The sequence below is a fragment of the Orcinus orca genome, chromosome 2 (genome assembly GCF_937001465.1).
Source record: "Orcinus orca chromosome 2, mOrcOrc1.1, whole genome shotgun sequence".
In the NCBI taxonomy this organism is placed as follows: domain Eukaryota; kingdom Metazoa; phylum Chordata; class Mammalia; order Artiodactyla; family Delphinidae; genus Orcinus; species Orcinus orca.
Genome location: NC_064560.1, coordinates 115,392,780 through 115,415,104, shown reverse-complemented (window position 1 = coordinate 115,415,104; position 22,325 = coordinate 115,392,780). Strand labels below are relative to the sequence as shown.

The window sequence follows — 22,325 nt, the reverse complement described above, 5'->3', positions numbered from 1 at the left end:
CTGTACCCCCAGGATTTAAAAGCCAGTAGGTAAGACAGACATACATAAATACTAAGTATAAACTTGGATGTAATTTCCCAAAACACCATAAAGCTTTCCAAAAGCAAGTGTCAGCCTTTATTCAACCTGAGACATGCATAAAAGATTCCCGGTAGAGAGCAAACAGCTCTCCTCTCTAGGTCTGCACATGCTTTCAGAGTGAGCACTAGCAGGTTACTGGTAATGTGCTGGCCATATGCAACTTGTTAAGATAATGTTCTCTGGCAAGAAACTATGATGTTTAAGGATTCACAAACACAGACATTCACAGTGAAAGTGGCTTTGGAAAACAGCATCATTTAACACTTTGGTTATAAAATATATTTACTTTGGTCTTGTCTCAGAATATATAAAGTTGGAGACACACTGTTATTTGACCTTTGCTAACACTAGGGAAGCAGTCACACTAAGTACTGGTATGCTTGCTGTTGGAGGAGGTTTGTTGCTGTTGTTAACTACACTGGTTGTTCCATAAAGAATTTAAAATTCTAAAAGAACAGTAATTAAAGTCATATTCAGAATTCCAAACTGTAAAATTAACCATCAGTTCACAAGAACATTCAGATTCAAAGTAGAGGGGACTTCCCTGGTGGCGCAGTGGTTAAGACTGTGCTCCCAATGCAGAGGGTCCAGGTTTGATCCCTGGTCAGGGAACTAGATCCCACATGAATGCTACAACTAAGAGTTCACATGCCGCAACTAAGGAGCCCTCATGCCGCAACTAAGACCCGGTGCAACCACATAAATAAATAAAATAAAAATTAAAACAAACAACGTAGAGTAATTTTTCTCAAAATGAAGACTGCAGCAGAGCATTGTGAGGAAAGCAAGAGACAGAAACTGCAAAGGTCAGATCTTTTTGGAACCTGACATCACATTGATACTAGTCATCAGAATACACTCGTCACTTACGCCAACATCTTTTTCCCAATTATCATTCTCCCATCTACCTGTCCTCTGCTCCCACTCGCTGCTTAAGGAAAATCAGAGAGCAAAAAAGAAGCAGATTATTTATAGAATCTGTGAAACAATGAAAATGTTATGCCTGCTCTCTCTCTTCCTAAAATAGGGAAATTACTATATTTTGTTTTGTTATCAGGTGACAGAAACACAGAGATTCCCCTTAGAGAATGTTCAACTGAAAAACCTGAGAACAATACTTGTTAATTTAAATTAAATTAATTATAGGTCTAAGTTTCAAACTTTAGCTGGTGAACATTAGTCTTCTTTAGATTGTAGGCATAACTAAGCAGAGAATGTAATTAAAATTTTTTTTGCTATGTAAACTTTAATATTCACATGCAAACTTTGTCAACCAAAAAATTATTAGCACCCAAGATGAGAAAGTTGTAACAATTCCTAGCTCCTCCTGAATCTAGGCTTACAAGTAAAATTTCATTATTTTATTGCAAGTAACATGAACTCCTGCATTTTAGAAAACCCATATAAAATATAAATGAGAACATATTCCAAAGTGACTCATATACAATGTATTTCCTCCATTTGTTAGCCTATACAGTTTATAACTCAAATAGCCATATAGAAAAGAATAACACAGGCTCACCTACTTAAGGTCTCTAAGGACCCAAGGCTGTATGTTGCCTCTCTGCTTTATCTTCTGTATATATTATACAAAAGCTACATTTTGGGCTTCCCTGGTGGCGCAGTGGTTGAGAGTCCGCCTGCCGATGCAGGGGACACAGGTTCGTGCCCCGGTTTGGGAGGATCCCACATGCCGCGGAGCGGCTGGGCCTATGAGCCATGGCCGCTGAGCCTGCGCGTCCGGAGCCTGTTCTCCGCAACGGGAGAGGCCACAATAGTGAGAGGCCCGCGTACAGCAAAAAAAAAAAAAAAAAAAAAAAAAAAAAAGCTACATTTTCACAAAGAACTAGTTATTATATGCAAAAAAGTTCACTGTGCTGTAGACAATCTTTTAGTCTTTTGACACTGACAACACTTTAGAATATGAATCTTTCATTAACAGGCAGTAAAGCATATATGTTGTCCTTTGTAGATAAAAATGATACACTAATATATATTTTATTATTATTATTATTATTAATCAATGTGTGCTTTGCATTTATATTTTCAGTGGTAGTGATTATCTCGCATTAAGCTCTGACCAAGTTCCCCCTGAGAGCAACAGAATCTTCTGAAATCTAGCTGGTTGGGGTTAGGGATGCAATTTGTGGTAATCCTAGTCACCCTTGTAAGGCCTTATTAACTGATGCTCTGAGGAAATGTTTCACTCACCACAGACAAAACGGAGCCAGTAATCTTCACTGACTGCTGTCCCATAGCATATTAACATACAATATGCAGCCCTCAAGCCCTCGACAGACACATTACCTAGCTGGACATTTCCTTCTGGTCAATAAATTAGCTATAGGATTTTCATAATTTGAACTATCAGCAATTCTATACACCAGAAGAACCACAGCAGGAACAGTTAAAATGTTACATGATGAACAAACCTAAAACTCTAATGAAGTATGTTCGTTCAGAAGAGAGGAAACACACACACGTGCGCTCACGTGCGGACGTGGACCCTGTCATTATCAGTCAATTTAACCACATTTCTCAGGATGTATTAAAATAGTATTATTCTAGGGACTTCCCATACTCATTTATAGCACCCTCAACAGTACAATGAGTGAAGAAAGACTAAATGAGAGAGAATTAACCCACAGAACTCACAAAGATGATTACCTGGTAGTCTGGTTTTGTAAAATAATCCAAAGAGGAGATGTGGTCCAGAAAGATGCTGAATTCTGGAGGGAGATGTTTCAACATAAGCCTGTGGTCATATCTCTCCTTAATAGAGCCCACTTGTTCCTGGGAAGTAAAGAGAAAAGGAACCGAAGTCAATTTCTCTTGGCAGCTACACATTAAGAGCCTCTCAGTAACAGTCTCAAGGGTATGTACTACAGAATGAGACAGTGGGTAATTAAGCATAAAGCAAGAACTGAGCTCTTACTAATAGCTAACAGCCTAATGCACACTGCTTTAAGGCAGCAGGGGGAGGGCACTGTAGTGCAGAACCAAAGGCGTAACACAGTTCTGCATCAGTGAACACATAGCTCCCCAAAAGAAAGAGCCGACCTTAAATCTGGTCTACTTTTCTTTATCAACACATGCATTTATAGTTTTCAAATTGAACAATATGTGACAATTAAAAACTAAAAGCCTAATTGACTTATAAAAAAGAAAAAAGAGAACTAGTAAAAATAAAACCTAAGAGGGAGGGCTAGAAGTCAAATCAGAAATGACAATTGTACTTAAATTTGTATCTATTCTCCATGTACATTAAAAAAGTCATAACATTAATTACATCTCTAATATCAGCACATAGAAAGAAAAATATACATATTGGGATACAGTGAAAATGTTTGTAACTTTTAATTCTTATGCATAAGTATAATCTCAACAAAAACGCCTACCCAGAAATTTTTACTCCTTCCCCTACCAAAACTAACATTTCCATTTCTTTTTTAAAGGCTTTATTTTTTTTTAATATTTATTTATTTGGCTGTGCCGGGTCTCAGTTGTGGCATGCGGGATCTTTAGTTGCAGCATGCAGGCTCTTAGCTGTGGCATGTGGGATCTAGTTCCCTGACCAGGGATCGAACCCGGGCCCCCTGAATTGGGAGCATGGAGTCTCTTTGTTTTTTTTTTTTTTTCTGCGGTATGCAGGCCTCTCACTGTTGTGGCCTCTCCCGTTGCGGAGCACAGGCTCCGGACGCGCAGGCTCAGTGGCCACGGCTCACAGGCCTAGCCGCTCTGCGGCATGTGGGATCTTCCCGGACCGGGGCACGAACCCACGTCCCCTGCATCGGCAGGCGGACTCTCAACCACTGCGCCACCAGGGAAGCCCCGGGAGCATGGAGTCTTAACCACTGAACCACCAGGGAAGTCCTAACATTTCCATTTCCAAAATTACCTTGTCCTTTATTTTTCTCCAAGGCAGCTGACCAACCACAAATTCCACCAACATGTAGAATAAGGACCAAAGGTCATCATGTCTTCCCATTTCCTTCATAAGCAAAAGAGAATTCAGTCACATTACATTACCACTCCTTGTGAGTACATTACATTGTCTAAGGCCTAACTATTGTGTTTCATTTCCTATAAAACTATCTGGTAGGTATATCTATGTACCTGTATAGCTATACAGCAATCTACATGACACAACAGATATACTGAAAAACTTTTGATACAAAGAATATCCCAAAACCCAGAAATGCTGGAAATAATTAAGAGCCCATTAATTAATAAATGAGTTCACTAATTAGTAAAGGAAGGTGGTTGCCAAGGGCTTTGAGGAAAGGGGAAAGGGGAATTAGTGTTTAGTGGGTGCAGAGTTTCAGTGTTGCAAAATGAAAAAGTTCTAGAAATCTGTGCACAATAATATGAATATACTTAACACTACTGAATTGTATACCTAAAAATGGTTAAGGTGGTAAATTTAATGTTATGTGGGTGTTTGGTTTTTGGTTTTTTTTTGCGGTACGCGGGCCTCTCACTGTTGTGGCCTCTCCCGTTGTGGAGCACAGGCTCGGGACGTGCAGGCCCAGCAGCCGTGGCTCACGGGCCCAGCCGCTCCGCGGCACGTGGGATCTTCCCGGACTGGGGCACGAACCTGTGTCCCCTGCATCAGCAGGCGGACTCTCAATGACTGCGCCACCAGGGAAGCCCTGTTATGTGTTTCTTACTACAATAATTAAAAAAAAAAAAAAAAAGCAAAGGAAATCTTAAGAGCCAAAATTAAAAGAAAGCTGGAAACATGAGAAGCAACCTAATACTGAAGCTCTGGCTTTGGCTATTTTGGGGGCATTTGTCATAGGTTTACCAACATGGGTTTTATCAATCATGAAGGGGACAGGATTTGTAACTTCCCCACCTCTACCCTCAACATATAGCTAGGACCCTCAAAGGACTATCTTTAGTGCAGATAAAGTGAGTGGTTAAAAAAAATTTGCCCTGAGAATCTGTTACCATAGGACTACCCCTCACTCAGATCTGGGGTTTAAATTTATATTGTTTGTGTGGTCCAGGAAACCAGGCCCAGAAATTAAGTGTTTTCTGGGTGATCCTGTCCTACAGTAATGACAGATACAAATGAAAATCCTCTCAAGATACCCTTAAATTCAGACCTCATTGAATTCCTAGAGATAAAGCCCCACCAAATATAAGTTCATTACTTGAAATTATAAAATATATTAGAAAGCAAGCTACCATAAACTAACGGCAAGAAAAACTATAAAGAGCAGAATTAGATATCCAAGAATTTCAGAATGGAATTATAAGATATAGAATATGAAATAAGATATTTAAAATGTTTAAAAAATAGAATCAAAGTCACAAGAAAGGAAGCATATTCTCTCCCCCCAAATAAAAAGACCAATTAGATTTATAAAAGGACTAAAAAGAACATTTAGAAATAAAAAGCACAAATATGTAATTAGAAACTGAATGGCTAGGGAATTCCCTGGCAGTCCAGAGGTTAGGTGCTTTCACTGCCAAGGGCCTGGGTTCAATCCCCCGTCGGGGAACTGAGATCCCACAAGCTGCGTGGCATGGCCAATACACCACCACCACCACCACCAACAACAAAAACCCACACTCAATTGTCAAGGTTAAAAGCTGATCAAGCACACCAGAAAAAAAGAATTAATGAACTGGAAGACAGATCTGAAGAAATTATCTAGAATGCAAAAAAGAGACCAAAAGAGAAAACCTGAGAGTGAACTTAAAAGGCATGGAAGACGTAACAAGAAAGTTTAATATGCATCAATTTGGAGATATGAAAATAAAGGTACAGAGAGAAAGGAAAAGAGGCAACATTTAAACAAGCAATGTCTGAGAATCTTCCAGAATAGGTGAAAGATGTGAATGTTCAGGAAGCAAAACAAATCTCAAAACAAAGTAAATATAAAGAAATCCACACCAAGGCACATGCAGGACACCAAAGACAGAGAAGATATCAAAAGTAGTCAAGTAAAAAAGGACAAATTAAATACAAAGTAACAATAATACATGAACAAAGATCTCAGTAGCAACCATAGAACCAGAAGAAAGTAAAATAATTTCTTCAAAGTACTGACATAAAACAAATATTAACAAAGGATTAAAATGAAGGAAAACAATGAGATGAAGTAAACAGAGTTCATCAAGTATTTTGAAAAGTCCTTGTATTGTTTGGGAATTATTTACATTAAAAGTTTAAGATTCTCTAAATAAACTTGATTTTACTTAAAAAAAAAAAAGTTTAAGATTTAGGTACCCAAAAAATAGAAATGCAGTGTATTAAGTTTAGAAATTATCCAATCATGGTCGCAGAGTATGGAAGAAAGAAGTATATTTTAGAATTACCTGGGAATTCTTTTTAAATTAGACAAGACACTCTCAAGGTTCCACTAGCTGCACTCCTGTGTCACCACATACACTGACAATCACTGTTGTGAAGCTGTGTTACTGTGTAAAGCATTCTACTCCTCAGGTGTGCTGGGAGCAGAAATGAAGGGCAAGAACCACTGCTATACACTATCAAATTTCTCTACCAAGAATAATAAGCAGGTTAACAGAGCAACTGATAGAGCACTCTATGCTGGAAAGGCTTTTAGAAGAAATCTCTACTCTTCAAACTAAAAAAAAATATATATATATATATATATATATATAAAATCTCTTTCTAGCAGCTATTTTGAAAATGTTTATATAGCTATTATGATCTCTGAAAATGTTTATGCTTATCTCAAAAAGAATGTCCTATTCCAAAGATTCCAATGTGGACATATTCTTTAATAGAATTAATTAGAAAGCATAGTACTTCTAAACTTTCGCAAGAATCTATCTGGAGGATGCGTACCTCTTTTCAAGGTAGAATAATTAACTAAATACCATAAAATAAAACAACACTGAATCAAACCAAATGAGTTAAAATGCTCAGCAGAGTGCTACACACTGATAAAAATACTTTTCCTATTTTCAATTTATAATCACATCCTAAGAAACCAAATTAACTAAAGCATAGCATATAAAACTACAGCATTCTCTTCCTATTACATTTAGCATTGGTCAAGTTATTATTATTTTTTAAATTTATTTATTTTTGGCTGCGTTGGGTCTTCGTTGCTGTGTGTGGGCTTTCTCTAGTTGCGGTGAGCGGCGGCTACTCTTCGTTTAGGTGTGCAGGCTTCTCACTGCAGTGGCTTCTCCTGTTGCAGAGCACAGGCTCTAGGCACGTGGGTTTCAGTAGTTGTGGCGCATGGGCTCAGTAGTTGTGGCTCGCGGGCTCTAGAGCGCAGGCTCAGTAGTTGTGGCACACAGGCTTAGTTGCTCCGCGGCATGTGGGATCTTCCCAGACCAGGGCTCAAACCCATGACCCCTGCATTGGCAGTAGGATTCTTAACCACTGCGCCACCAGGGAAGTCCTGGTCAAGTTTTTATTAAAGCAGTTTTGGCTTCACAGAACAAGAATAAGGTAACAAAAGACCAAGAAAAGATTTCTATTTATTTAATCAAGGAATCACTTGTTATATTTCTCAACTCTGTCCAAACAAGTTCAACAGTTGAGAATCCATAAAGTACCCACCTTTCCTATTCATAACTAAGGTTCAGGATGAGGAAAAAAAAATTTAGAGCAAAACAAAAGGATCAAAGTTAAAAAAAGAGAGAGAGAAATTTTTTTAATTTAACCCAAGAGGAGAGGTATAATGTACTAAGATGAAAAAAAAATTTTAAGTTGTTATATTTTAGATCTTCATGAAAACAAGTTTGATGGAGAGGGGAATATCACAGATTAGATGTATATTACAGATAAAATGACCTCCTTCATTAGGTATTGATAGTATGAATTCCCAAATAACTTCTTGAAATAGAACACAGATATTTTCTTTCTTCAAAATTCTATAGTAAATTTAATACTTATATCTAATTAAGGACACAAGATTCTCCATAGACATATATATAATTAGCCATTATATTTTCTGCCAAATTAAATTTTATTTTCTATGCAGCTGCACACATCTATTATCTATCCACTATGCATCATACCATGCATTAGTATTTCTAACACCTTTCCTTCTGCTCCCAAGCACTTTCCATACCTCTGTACTCTAATGTAAAGAAGTCAATCTGATTCAAGCATCAGCATGCTTATACAGCCATGACTCTAGTTCAGATACCTACCCTGTTCCGATGAGCATTGATTGATGCGTAACGAACTGTCCCTCGAAAGCCTGCCACAGCTCGAGGCTACAAAACCAAGCAAAGAATAGTAACTGAGCTTTAAATAGCATAAGATTCAGCACACTTAAGCCCATGAAGTAGAAGGGAGAAACGTGTATTACTGTGAAGAAAACACTACTTAAATTTCTAACACTTTTAATAATTGTGAAATTATAAAAATTAGAGAGAATATCTCTAAATCATATGTTTAAAGCATATTAGTTATCAATGAGTCCCATTTTAGTTATCGATGAATCCCATTTTTTCCTACCATTTTAAAATAAAGTAGGATTTATGACAAATAAACTCTGTACATTAGAAAACATAAAAGCTTTCATAACAAGCATCATAGTATATACATTAATATTCAGGCTCTGGTTACAAATAAGTATATTAAGACCATGCGGTCTAAGTAAAATAAGATGCCAACATCTTTGTGTCTTGGCTATATCATTCAAACTCAATTCAAAGATGGTGGCAACTTGTACCTCTCCCTGCACATGTAATTCACATATTCATAAACTTAAATTATTGGGTACTATTACCCCAAGAGTTCCCTTAATGCCCTTTATAGTCAATCCCCTTGACTCCCAGTTTCTGGCTGGCAACCTCTGATTTCTGTCCCTCCTTAGAACTTAGAATTGTCTAGTGTTTTAGGTTTAACTATTCTAATTACTGTGTAATGGTATCTCACTGTGGTTTTAATTTGCATTTCGCCAATAACTAAAGATGTTCAGAATTTGTTCATGTACTTATTTGCCATCTGTAGTATCTATTCTTTAAAGAAATGCCTATCCAAATCTTTTGCTTATTTTTATAGGTTTGTTTTTTTATTATTGAGTTTTGAGAATTGCTTATAGATTCTGGATATAAAGTCCTCTGTAAGATGTGTGTTTTGCAAATATTTTATTCCAGTCTGTGATTTGACTTTTCATTTGCTTAAGTGTGTTTTCAAAATGCAGAAGTGTTTACTTTTGATGAATTTTTAATTCTTTCATTTTTGTACCACATGAATATATTTCCAAAACTTATGTTTAAAAACATCTTTAAAGAAAAAGAAAATAAAAAGTGAGAGTGGTTAGTAACCTAAGAGCATGTTTTATTAAAATAAATACCTAGAAGCCAAAGCAATCTTGAGAAAAAAGAACAAAGCTGAAGGTATCTCATTCCCTGACTTAAGACTATACTACAAAGCTACAGTAATCAAAACAGCATGGTACTGGCACAAAAAATAGACACATAGATCAATCGAACAGTATAGAGAGCCCAGAAATAAACCCACACAATTACAGTCAATTAATCTATGACAAAGGAGGCAAGAATATAAATGGAGAAAAGATAGTCTCTTCAATAAGTGGTCTGGGAAAACTGGACAGCTACATGTAAAAGAATGAAATTAGAACATTGTCTCACACCATATATAAAAATAAACTCAATATGGATTAAAGACTTAAATATAAGACCAGAAATCATAAATTACTTAGAAGAAAACATAAGCAGACACTGACATATATCGTAGCAATTTCTTACATCTGTCAGGCAAAGGAAACAAAAGCAAAAGTAAACAAATTGGACCTAATTAAACTTAAAAGCTTTTGCACAGCAAAGGAAACCACTGAAAAAATGAAAAGACAACCTACTGAATGGGAGAAAATATTCACAGATGATATGACCAATAGGGGTTAATATCCAAAATATATAAACAGCTCATTCAACTCAGTATCAAAAAAAAAACCCCGATTAAAAAATAGGCAGAAAACCTGAATAGATATTTTTCCAGAGAAGACATATAGATGGCCAAGAAGCACATGAAAAGACACTCAACACTGCTAATCATCAGGGAAATCCAAATCAAAACCACACCTGTTAGAATGGCTATCATCAAAAAGAACACATATAATAAATGTTGGTGAGGACAGGGAAGAAAGGGAACCCTCATACACTGTTAGTGGGAATGTAAATTGATGCAGCCACTATGAAAAATAGTCTGGAGATCCCAAAAAAAACTAAAAATAGCTCATAGACAATATGATCTAGAAATTCCACTCCTGGGTATATATCCAAAGAAAATGAAAACACTAATTCAAAAAGATACATGCACCTCAATGTTCATAGCAGCATTATTTACAATAGCCAAGATATAGAAGCACTCTAAGTGTCCATCAACTTATGAATAGATAAGGAAGATGTCACACACACACACACACACACACACACACACACACACACTGGAATATTACTCAGCCTTAAAAAGAATAAAATTTTACCACTTGCAACAACATGATGAACCTGAAGGGTATTATGCTTAGTGAAATAAATCATATAGAGAACGACAAATACTGTATGTTATCACTTATATGTGGAATCTAAAAAAATGAAACAAACAAATGAATATAAAAAAACTGAAACAGGGGGCTTCCCTGGTGGCACAGTGGTTGAGAGTCCACCTGCCGATGCAGGGGACACGGGTTCGTGCCCCAGTCCAGGAAGATCCTACATGCTGTGGAGCGGCTAGGCCCGTGAGCCATGGCCTCTGAGCTTGCGCGTCCGGAGCCTGTGCTCCGCGACGGGAGAGGCCACAACAGTGAGAGGCCCGCGTACCGCAAAAAAAAAAAAAAAAAACTGAAACAGACTTACAGACAAAGAGAATAAACTGTGGTTACCACTGGGGAGAAAAATGGGGAGGGGGTAAGACAGGGGTAGGTGATTAAGAGATACAAATTACTATATATAAAATAAATAAGCTAAAAGGAAGTATCATATAGTGCAGGGAATAGAGCCAATATTTTATAATAACTATGTAATAAAGAACTATGTAATAAAACCCTCAATGGAAATAAGAAAATAGATGAAATTCTGGAATGGTAACATTTAAAATTTTTTCTTAAGTAGGACACTATAGCCCTAGGCACTGGAAGTTTCAGCTGAATGGTTAAGAAGGAAGCAGCAAGAGAAAACATGGCATTCCAAGAGCTTAGACACAAAGGGCCAATGTAAGATGCCAGCTCAAGGGCTAAAGAAACTGAGGCATCCTCTAAACCGGGAGGGAAAACATGAACATGCAGATTCAAATCACTAAGTAAAGAGAAGTTCAACTCCAAAACTGTATGGACCAAAGTACTGCAAATATATATACAGAGACACACACTACTCCTTTTTTTTTTTTTTTTTTTTTTTTGCAGTACGCAGGCCTCTCACTGTTGTGGCCTCTCCCATTGCGGAGCACAGGCTCCGGACGCGCAGGCTCAGCGGCCATGGCTCACAGGCCCAGCTGCTCCGCAGCATGTGGGATCTTCCCAGACCTGGGCACGAACCCGTGTCCCCTGCATTGGCAGGCGGACTCTCAACCACTGCGCCACCAGGGAAGCCCACAAGTCCTTTTTATCTCACATCCCTATTTGATACAACTAATACATCTTAAAGGTTACAGACAGTAGAGGCTCTCCCACGTGCCACAACTACTGACGCCTCCACGCCTAGAGCCCGTGCTCCGCAACAAGAGAAACCACCACAATGAGAAGCCCGCGCACCGCAACAAAGAGTAGCCCCCACTCACCGCAACTAGAGAAAGCCCGCACGCAACAACAAAGACCCAACACAGCCAAAAATAAGTTAATAAATAAATTCATAAAAAACGAACAAAAAACAGTAGAGGCTCTCAAAACCAACCACATAAACAACTTGCTAGTATCGCTAGTGTAACAGATAGGATCCATCATTCCCTTTGTAATGCATTCTGACTGACAATCCTATATCATAAGTTTGGAAAAATAAATACACATTTATGTTTTGAGGGAGTTTCTCTGTGGTGATGTAATAGTTTTATATCCTGATTGGGCTGTTGGTTATATGAATCTACATGTGTGATAAAATTTCATATACCCACCCCTCCCCTGAAAGGAAAAGTGTATGTAAAAAATAGTGAAATCTGACTCAGGTTTGTACTTGAGTTAATAATAGTATACCAATAACAGTTTCTTAGTTTTGACAACGTATTATGATTATGTAAGATGTCATCATCGGGGGAAGCTAGGTGAAGGGTACATGATAACTGTACTATTTTACAACAGCTCCCTGAATCTGCTCCATACTCCAAAACAAGTACCCTCGGGCCTATAGAAGAAAGAAGAAAGCAAAGTAAGGGACTGGTTAATGCAAAATATAGAATGTAGGTTATGGCTGCAATGGCCACTACAATAGCAACTTAAAACTAAATGAAATTTAAAATTCAGTTCCTCACTTGCTCTGGCCACAATTCAAGTGCTCAATAGCCACATGTAGCCAGTGGCTACCATATAAGACAGTACACATACAGACACTTCCATCTTCGCGGTAAGCTCCATTGAAGGAGCTCGAAGAAGGAAAAGGGATGTGATCAGGAAGTGATCGACCCACAGAACACTTCTAAGGTGGTAATGAACTATTTCTTAACCTAGATGGAGGCCATGGATGTTTTGACATTCTTCCTTAAAATTTTTATATATGTTTTTTACACTCTTCTAGAATACATATAGCAAGGCAAAAAAAAAAAAAGGAAATATTGGTTTTTGCAGATAACATGATGGCATACCTAGAGAATCCAAGCAACTCAATTCAAGTTTCTTAAAAGCAATAAATAAACAAAATTGTACTATATAAAAGAAATCTACCCAAGCAACTTTTGATCTTATATTAGTGGAACAATATAAGAAAATGATTTCAATCATAATTATGATCCAAAAAGTAAGAAAGTAATTTTACTTGAGATTTAAGAGTTTTAAAGAAAATTATGAAATCCTACTGGCATAAAAACTCTAAAAGGAACTAGTTATTAACACATAAATAAAGGGAAAGTTAACTCCTTACACAGCCTGGGCTACATTCGACCACAATGATATTCCCTCTTTCTTCCATAGTGCTAACCTGACCCCAACCCCGGTTAAACTCAATTCATAGACGAAACTGTACCTGTAAACAAGCAGTTAAAAGTATATGGAGAAAAAGGATTGTACTGACAATCTTACCTTAAATTACCATCATACTCAAATGAGCTTTCAGCACAGCCCAGCAATCTATTATATTTTCCCAGTCAGTTTGCTCTCTCCCCTTCCATGATAACTATTTCACACGTGCTCTTCTCTCCTCAACCTCCAACACCATTTTGCACTCTCAGCAAAAGGCCTTGTCTCTTTCTTCACTGAGAAAATAAAAGCCATGAGAGAACTTCAACTTCCACCACCAAATCTAAATGCCTACCTGTATCTGTGTCCATTTATTCTACCTTTTCTCAGTTACAGTGGAAGAAGTGTTCTTGCTCTAATAATGGGCTACCCTCACCATTGTGCCAGGATTCCTTCCCCTAACAGCTTGCAAGAACTTGGCTCCTATGATTGTTCCTGCTCTGTCCTACATCATCAATTTTTTTCATGTCTCCTGGAGCACTACTAATATTAGAACACGAGCATGCTACAATAGCTGACGTTAAAAAAAAATAAACTAGGGAAGGAGGAAAGGATTTTACTTTCCTTACAACTACTTCCTTGTTTTACTTATATTCCCTTTCTCCACATCCTCTCCCCAACACTTTCTTTAACCTACTCCAATTAAGTTTTCATTGCTCTACAGAACCACTTTTATAGAAGTCACCAGTCACTTCCACCTTGCCAAATCCAGATGATCAGTTCTCAGTTCTCCTACCTTCCTTGACCTATCAGTAGCATCAGTAGCACCCCATATATTTGAAGCATTTTCTTCCCTTGGCTCTCAAGATACCACACTCTCCTGATTTTCCTCCTACCTCACTGGCCAATCCTCCTCCCCACTGTTCTTTGCTAATTCATAGTTCTTTTCTATCCATTATAGAGTTGCTAAAGTGTCTCAACGGCTCAGACTCAGACCTCTCCTCTTTTCTAGCTATACCTTTTCCCTAGCTGATCTAACCTAGTTCCATTTTTTTAAATTACCATTTATTTTTAAACACTGGGAGCAAATGATTCTTAAATTTATATTATCTCCATCCCTGATAATCTCCTTTGAGCTACAGATTACTATATCAAGTCAACTTCTTATTATTTCCATCTAGAATCTAAGAGGCATTTTAAACTTAACTTTTAGAAAATAGAACTTCCGGGGACTTCCCTGGTGGTGCAGTGGTTAAGAATCCACCTGTCATTGCAGGGGACACGAGTTCGATCCCTGGTCTGGAAGGATCCCACATGCTGCAGAGCAACTAAGGCCATGCGCCACAACTACTGAGCCTGCACTCTAGGGCCCTCGAGCCACAACTACTGAAGCCCACGTGCCTAGAGCCTGTGCTCCGCCACAAGAAAAGCCACCGCAATGAGAAGCCCGTGTACCGCAACGAAGTGTGGCCTGCGCTTACCGCAATTAGAGAAAGCCCGTGCGCAGCAATGAAGACCCAATGCAGCCAAAAATTTAAAAAATTAAAAAAAAAAAAACCTGAGCTTTAAAAAAAAAAAAGAGAACTTCCGTTTTTCCCTCATAAAACTTCCGTTTTCCCACACTTCAGCCTTCATCTCTATCATGGTTTCAGGACAAAAACTTAGAAGTCATTCTTGACTCTTCTTTTCCCTTCACATTTCAGTATCAAATCCAGAAGGAAGTCCTGTTAAATACGTCTTTAAAACATATCCTAAATATAAGCATTTTCCACATGTTCATTGTACCACCCTAATGCCCTAAGTCCCAGCCACCAGCAATGACCACTGGACCATGGCATTAGCCTTTTAACTTGTCTTTCTGATTCTACTCTTGCTCTCAATAGTCTCTTCTTCACAGAGTGATAAAAAAAAAAAAAAAGTCCTAAGAATTGAAAAACTGCTGTTCAGAATAGAAGTGGGATTCCAGAAATATATTCAAATCCAATACACTACATAGAAACTAATTTCTTTACCTGCCCAAATACCAATTAATACAAGAACATTGATAGAACTGAAGATAGTCTTCCACAATTTCAAGGCACTTAAATTCTCATGTGGCTAAGTTTTAAATATAACCTACTTCTGTATATAACTCTATAGTTAGCTTATTGACAGAGCATGTAACATATTATGCAACAACCCTGCTTCCTATCACACTTAGAATAAAATCCATCTCTTGGCAAAATCATTCACATTCTGGGGCCTACCAACCTCCTAAACTCGTCTCTCTCCACTTACCCACCACACTATGCTATACCATGCTACAGCCACAGTGGCCTCCCCACTTTTCCTTGAATAAACCAAACTTACTCTGCCTCAGTCTCTGCACTTGCTGCTCCCTTTGCCTGGAGCACTCTCTTTCCAGAAAATCACACAGCCTGTTCTCATACTTCAACTCTCAACTAAATACCTCCTTAGAGAAGTCTTTTCTAACTAATACCTCTAAAATAGTCTCCTAGCCTCACTGCCCATCACTCTCTATGTCAATACCCTGCTTTCTGCTGTTTTTTTTTTGTAGAATTTATCACAATCTAAAATTATGTATTTATTTGTATATTATCTGTCTTCACCACTAAAATATAACCTCCATAAGAACCTCATTTTGGTCTGCTGTTCACTGCTGCAGTCCCAGCACCTAGACCCATGCCTCACACATAATCTGTGCTCATTTAATAAGGGTTTTATAAGTGAATAAATAATAACCTCATAATATTCTAAAAACTAAAAAAAAAAAGATACTTGGAATAGAAATGAGACTCCAGAAATATATTCAAGTCTAATAAGCTGCACTGGACCCAAATTCATCACCTGCCTTGCTATCTATTAATGCAAAACCTTCACTGGAACCAAAAAGATTGTCTTATAATTTCTAGGTGCTTAAATTTTCATGTGCCTATATTTTAAATATTATTTACATTTATTGTATACAGTCTGTTATTATATAGTTATTAGCTCATTCAAAACCAGTGTTTCAACTTCTGTGCAACTAATCTGCTAGAAATGAAAATCACAGTCAGTACCAAGTTGAAACAAAAAGTATAAAAGTAGACATTATAACACAACCATTGTATCAACTATACTTCAATTAAAAAATAAATTAAAAAAAAAAGTAGACATTAAAGAACTGTAGGGGGAGATCAACTGCCAGTATGACAATATGAGGAGCTCTAACGACCTGCTCCCCAGTAAAACTGGTAAAAACATTTTAAAAAAATAACCATAGCCTCTGGAAATGGTCCTTCAAGCAAACAACAAATGATGAAACAGCTATTTCATATTCATGAAAAGTCAGTAAGAAAAGCTAGAGTCTATGGTATTTGAACCAAAACCGCTCCCCCTCCTTCCTCTCTTCCAGATCAGCAGGGGTGGCTCCACTCCAGGATGCTGCAGCCGAGAACACAGGGCTCCTTCCTTCCCCAGTTCCGAGCCAGAGGGCTTTCTTCGTGTAGGAGCAGGACTTCAGCATTTCTCATCTTCTCCCAGCTGCCTGTTGCTGACGAGGCTGTCATGGGCAAGCGTGGTACAGAGGTGGAAGCCCCTTTCTTGCACCCAGCTTCCACTAACGGAATGAAGGCTCTACCTTGGGCATGATGTGCTGAAAATACTGGGGCCCCAAAAGCCCTTCACCTGGCTCATGAAGCAGTGGTTCCATGCCAGGAGAGTCAAGCCAAGAGACCTCAGGCTACTGTCCCGATCTCAACCAGAGGGCCCTGCTCCCAAGAGAGGATGTCACTCAGAGAGAAGTCTGCCATAGTCCTCACCCCCAACTCCAGAGCCCTCGGTCAGAGATTTTGTCTGCAGACAGAAGAATGCCATAAAAAAGTTTATCTCCCAATCTCTTCCCAAAGGAACTTATTTCATTTGCAACAGTGAAGTTAATTAAACTTAAGACCCTCTCATTAATAGTGGAGGTTATAGTACAGAGAATTGGGAGGATTTGTGGATCTGAGGATACAGCCTAGACCACAGGCTGGCCAGGTGAGAACCAGGGGAATAAGACAGGTGGGGGAGCCCGTCTGGGGTCAGAACAAACATCAAACTATAACCTCAGAAGGGAATTCCCTGCCAGTCCAGTGGTTAGGACTCTGTGGTCTCACTGCTGAGGGCCCAGGTTCAATTCCTGGTCAAGGAACTAACCCTGCAGCAGCAGCCAAAAAACCCCCAAACTATTCCATTTTAGGAGCCACAATTTGATTGGATTAGTCTGTCAAGGAATGTACGTCTTGGGGCACTGTTTTAAGCAACAGAGCAATCAGCCAGCAATCAGCAGGTTTAATAACTGGATGTGGTCAGAAAAAGTGTGGAGGAGAGCCCTACCAGTACCACTGTCATTCCAGGGTGACGATGGGCAGACCTAAAGCTGCACCTCCCTGAGGGGCAACAAGAGAGACTTAACAGGGCTTCCCTGGTGGCGCAGTGATTGAGAGTCTGCCTGCCAATGCGGGGGATGTGGGTTCGAGGCCTGGTCTGGGAGGATCCCACGTGCCGCGGAGCAACTGGGCCCGTGAGCCACAGCTACTGAGCCTGTGCGTCTGGAGCCTGTGCTCCGCAACAAGAGAGGCCGCGACAGTGAGAGGCTCGTGCACCGCGATGAAGAGTGGCCCCTGCTCGCCGCAACTAGAGAAAGCCCTCGCACAGAAATGAAGACCCAACACAGCCAAATAAATAAATAAATTTATTTTTAAAAAAAAGAGAGAGAGACTTAACACTATGTGCTGGGATGGGGGAGAAGGATAAAATAATCTAGTCAGTCACTAAACATATAAATAAGCAAATAACACTAACAAGCCCTGGAAGGGAGGACCAGTACCCAGAATTGCTATAATATATTATCTAAAATGTCCAGTTTCCAACAACAAAAAAATATAAGACATGCAAAGAAACAGGAAAGTGTGACCCATACATGTAAAAAAAAAAAGTAGGCAACAGAAACTGACTATAAGAATGACTACATTCTTCTCCTGTTGCATATAACAGGAGAAGATTTCAAAGTAGGCATTATAAATATGTTCAAAGAAATAAAGGAAAGCTTTCCCTTACTTAAAGAAGTAAGGAAAGTGTAATTACAATGCCATATCAAATAGAGAATATCACTAAAGAGAAATTTTTAAAAAGAACCAAATGGAAATTCTGGGTATGAAAAATACGGTAACTGAAATAGAAGTACAGGATGTACAGAGACTCAGACTGCAAAAAAGACCCTTGATGCTAAAGTGGTAATGTGTGTTCTCATAAGACCACTCTAAATCTGCATCTAATGTACATGTTTTTAAAAGCCACAACTCTCAATAATAAAATTAATTAACACCACCTATAAAGTAATCATAAAATCTATATGATACTTCTTGGATGACATCCATTCTGATACACAATTAGCATTTCTTTAAAAAGCGTGACACTATAAATAATAAGTTAATTCTCAAATATTTAATAATAACATGAAAAATCTTACTGGTCTGACGTCACCACAGGAATTGGTAAATTGTCGAGCCAAGCCAAAATCAAGCATGTAACATTTCCTACATGTACTAGGAAAGCGACCCATGGCAAAGTTTGACTAGAAAAATAAAGAAGGAAAATATACATATTATTATTATACTTAGCCCTTATACCTTATCCTTCCTCTATTTTAATTCTTCTATTTAAACTCTATATAATACACATGTCCCAAATATACTATTCTAGTCAATGATGTTTACTGGATATTAATACATAATTTTGCTGTGGGTTCTATTAATGCCTAGAATCAGGTGAACTTTGAGCAACAAAAAATTTATGTGACTATAAATTTACATAAAACACAACACTGACTTAACTGGAATCAGTACTCTAAGTTCCTTGAAATTCTAGTCTAAGTCACTACTTACTTTTTAAAATGGGAGGAACGAGGAGTGAGCAAAATAGAATACATAGTTCAGAAATTGAAATGAATTTCCTATAAGCATCATGAACCTGAATTTCACTACATGTAAAAATTAAAATACAATTCAAGGACACATTTCAAAACAGACTTAAGGAAAATACACTCTGCATTCTTCCCTTAATAAAAATAAATGTAACATTAAATGACCACAAACTTGCAAAGGTAGGTATATAAGGGAATTTTTCTTTTTAAAGTCAAAAGTCAAATTGTTATAGAATTGTTAGCTTTTATTTTAAAATACTGTTTTATTTTAAAATACTGTTCTACTTAGGGAGCTTTCTAATCAAAATGGAAACTCTTCAATCACCATGGTTCTCAAAAAATGACGTTTAACTTGACATAAAAATAAAAGCAGGAGAAATCTATGTTACATTAAGTCTGACTCAACTATGTTAATTTTAGTTGGCATTTTCATGTAAACTGTTTAATTTTAGAAATCATGTAGCAACAGATGGAAATAATTTTCAACTGCAACAACCAACATATGATAAATTTATAGTAAATACAGCATATCAGAAATGGGTTATTTCTCCTTGTAATACAAAAACCAAGAAAGAGAAAATAAAGACATATTTCACAGTTACAGAAATGACAATTTCTAAGAAAAGACAGAATAGAAAAAAATACTATATATTGGCACTGTAGCACTCAGGAGAAAAATCAAGCTCCTTCATAATTGATGGTTTCTTATAAGTATAATTTGTCACTTGAGAAATAGTTCAGGGCTTCCCTGGTGGTGCAGTGGTTGAGAGCCCGCCTGCCGATGCGGGGGACACGGGTTCGTGCCCCGGTCCGGGAGGATCCCACATGCCGCGGAGCGGCTGGGCCCGTGAGCCATGGCCGCTGAGCGTGCGCGTCCAGAGCCTGTGCTCCGCAACGGGAGAGGCCACAACAGTGAGAGGCCCGTGTACCGCAAAAAAAAAAAAAAAAAAAAGCAAGGAAGAGGAATAGAGTGTTGAAAGGTTCTAATTTTAAAAAAAAAGAAAAAAAAAAAAGAAATAGTTCAAAGAACACAATGCCAACATCTGAAAGCAACATATGTACATATTTTTAACCAATATCAGGAAAAAGAAATCCAAAGAATAACTATTAATTTAGGTGTAAGGCTAAGTAACTGACAATGTTAACACATACAATAATAATAGTGAAGCATTAATAATTTTTAATTTGGCTGCTGAGCAACATTTTCATTGTATGAGAAAAGCTCTTTATTATAAGTTATAGTTTGTAATTATCATTTTTTTAATTAAAAGGCAAGTTACATGTACTTTAAGTTTACATCTTTGCCACAGAAATTAAAATACTACCTTGTATTTAATATAGAAAGCTACATTTGTAATTTACTGTGTCCCATCATAAGATTAAGAGTACCAAGCAAACTCATTCTGTGATCTGGAGGAAAAGGCTCCCTACCGGTTTGATGTCTCGGTGCAAGAATCCCACAGAATGGATGCTCTCAATAGACTCCAGAATCTGTCTACCCAACCGAAGAGTAGTGCTAATGGTGAATGTGCCCCGGGACTGGCTACGGCGTAGATCCGCCAGATTCCGACCCTGTGGAAACCAAATAAACACTTTCAAGTACTGTACTAAATGTATAAGAGAAGAGTAGAGAATTGCTCATTTACCATTAAAAAATGTTTTGACTGAAATAGCAAGGATTTTACCTGAATCATGAGCCTCTCACTCAAGAGAAGAGATTCTCTTAAGATAATGCATGAACATTTCGGAGAAATTTAAGAATAACCAAAGTTTTTTTAACATATTATGTTTCTTTTTAACTTTTTTTTTCTGAATGAAGGATTCTTTAAATTCTATAGAACTTCACAATTTTCTAAAGTTTCATACATGATTTCATATAATGCCATAATAACCCTTTTTAAAAATCTCCTATCCCTATACTGCCCCTACCCCCTCTCTCCCCGCTCCCCACTGGTAACCACTAGTTTGTTCTCTATATCTGTGAGTCTGCTTCTTTTTCGTTTTATTCACTAGTTTATTGTATTTTTTAGATTCCACATATAAGTGATATCATACAGTATTTGTCTTTGTCTATTCTACGTCTATAATATGTTTCTGAGTCATCACGTTTCCTTTGTCACTGATGTTATAACAAAATATAGTCTTGATTACTTAAAAAAGATATATACGGGCTTCCCTGGTGGCGCAGTGGTTGGGAGTCTGCCTGCCGATGCAGGGGACATGGGTTCGAGCCCTGGTCTGGGAAGATCCCACATGCCACGGAGCAACTGGGCCCGTGAGCCACGACTACTGAGCCTGCGCGTCTGGAGCCTGTGCTCCGCAACAAGAGAGGCTGCAACAGTGAGAGGCCCGCGCACCGCGATGAAGAGTGGCCCCCGCTTGCCGCAACTAGAGAAAGCCCTTGCACAGAAATGAAGACCCAACACAGACAAAAAATAAATTAATTAATTGAAAAAAAAAGCTTTAAGAAAAAAGATATACACAGGGAAGTAATTCCTCATTATTGCCTAACATATTCCTATACAAACTACTTAATTTTTCAGTGTCACAGTTTCCTTATAAAATGGGGCCCATAATACCTACCTTACACTGTTTTGTAAGGATTAAACAAGATCCATGTAGTGTTTAGAATACTGTCTGGCACACACTAGGTACTCAATAAATGCTAATTACTGTTATTATAAATAAGAATGATATGAAACAAACACTCGATTACTTATAGCAGTAGATAAAAGCAATGAATTTATCTAGCTTGTGCCGGATGTATTACATTCATGACTGTATTTAGTCCTTAGCACCCTAAATAGAAGTTATTCCTGATTTACAGATGAGGAAACTGAGGCTCAGAGACTTTAAATAATTCTGACCTGTTAAGGTAAAACTGTTCTTCAAATCTAAGTCTGTTTGACTGGAAAGTGTTCTTTTTCCACTGCACAGTGCTGCTCTACCCAGAAGATTCCTCATTGCACAGGTTTCAAACAAGCAATCTGATGAGAAGAGCAGGCTAGGATGCTGCAGTTCCACCTCCCAAAGAATGGAAACTGGTTCCTATATCACAAGGGAATTTTAAACATCCTAATCTTTCTATACCCAAAATTTTATAGTGTATGTTTGGGATTAATACCACTAATACCATTACCTCAACTAAAGACAGTTAATTCACTTCTGAAAAAGTAATAAATTCTTAAGTGACTTAAATACCATTTAAAATAAAATATTAAATAGTAATCAAG

The 22,325-nt window shown here is 37.9% G+C and overlaps 1 protein-coding gene across 4 annotated transcripts in view; it reads right to left on the bottom strand.

The window, feature by feature from the left end:
* Positions 1–22,325, bottom strand: part of TTBK2 (tau tubulin kinase 2) — a 145,141-nt gene that overhangs the window by 49,866 nt on the left and 72,950 nt on the right. For all 4 annotated transcript variants that reach the window (XM_033435663.2, XM_004273940.3, XM_033435665.2 and 1 more), the window contains 5 exons: positions 20,524–20,664; positions 18,640–18,744; positions 8,230–8,295; positions 3,980–4,072; positions 2,749–2,874 (listed from right to left, as the gene is read on the bottom strand). In XM_033435663.2, coding sequence (XP_033291554.1) covers positions 2,749–2,874; positions 3,980–4,072; positions 8,230–8,295; positions 18,640–18,744; positions 20,524–20,664 — 531 coding nt within the window. The remainder of the gene's footprint in view (positions 1–2,748; positions 2,875–3,979; positions 4,073–8,229; positions 8,296–18,639; positions 18,745–20,523; positions 20,665–22,325) is intronic.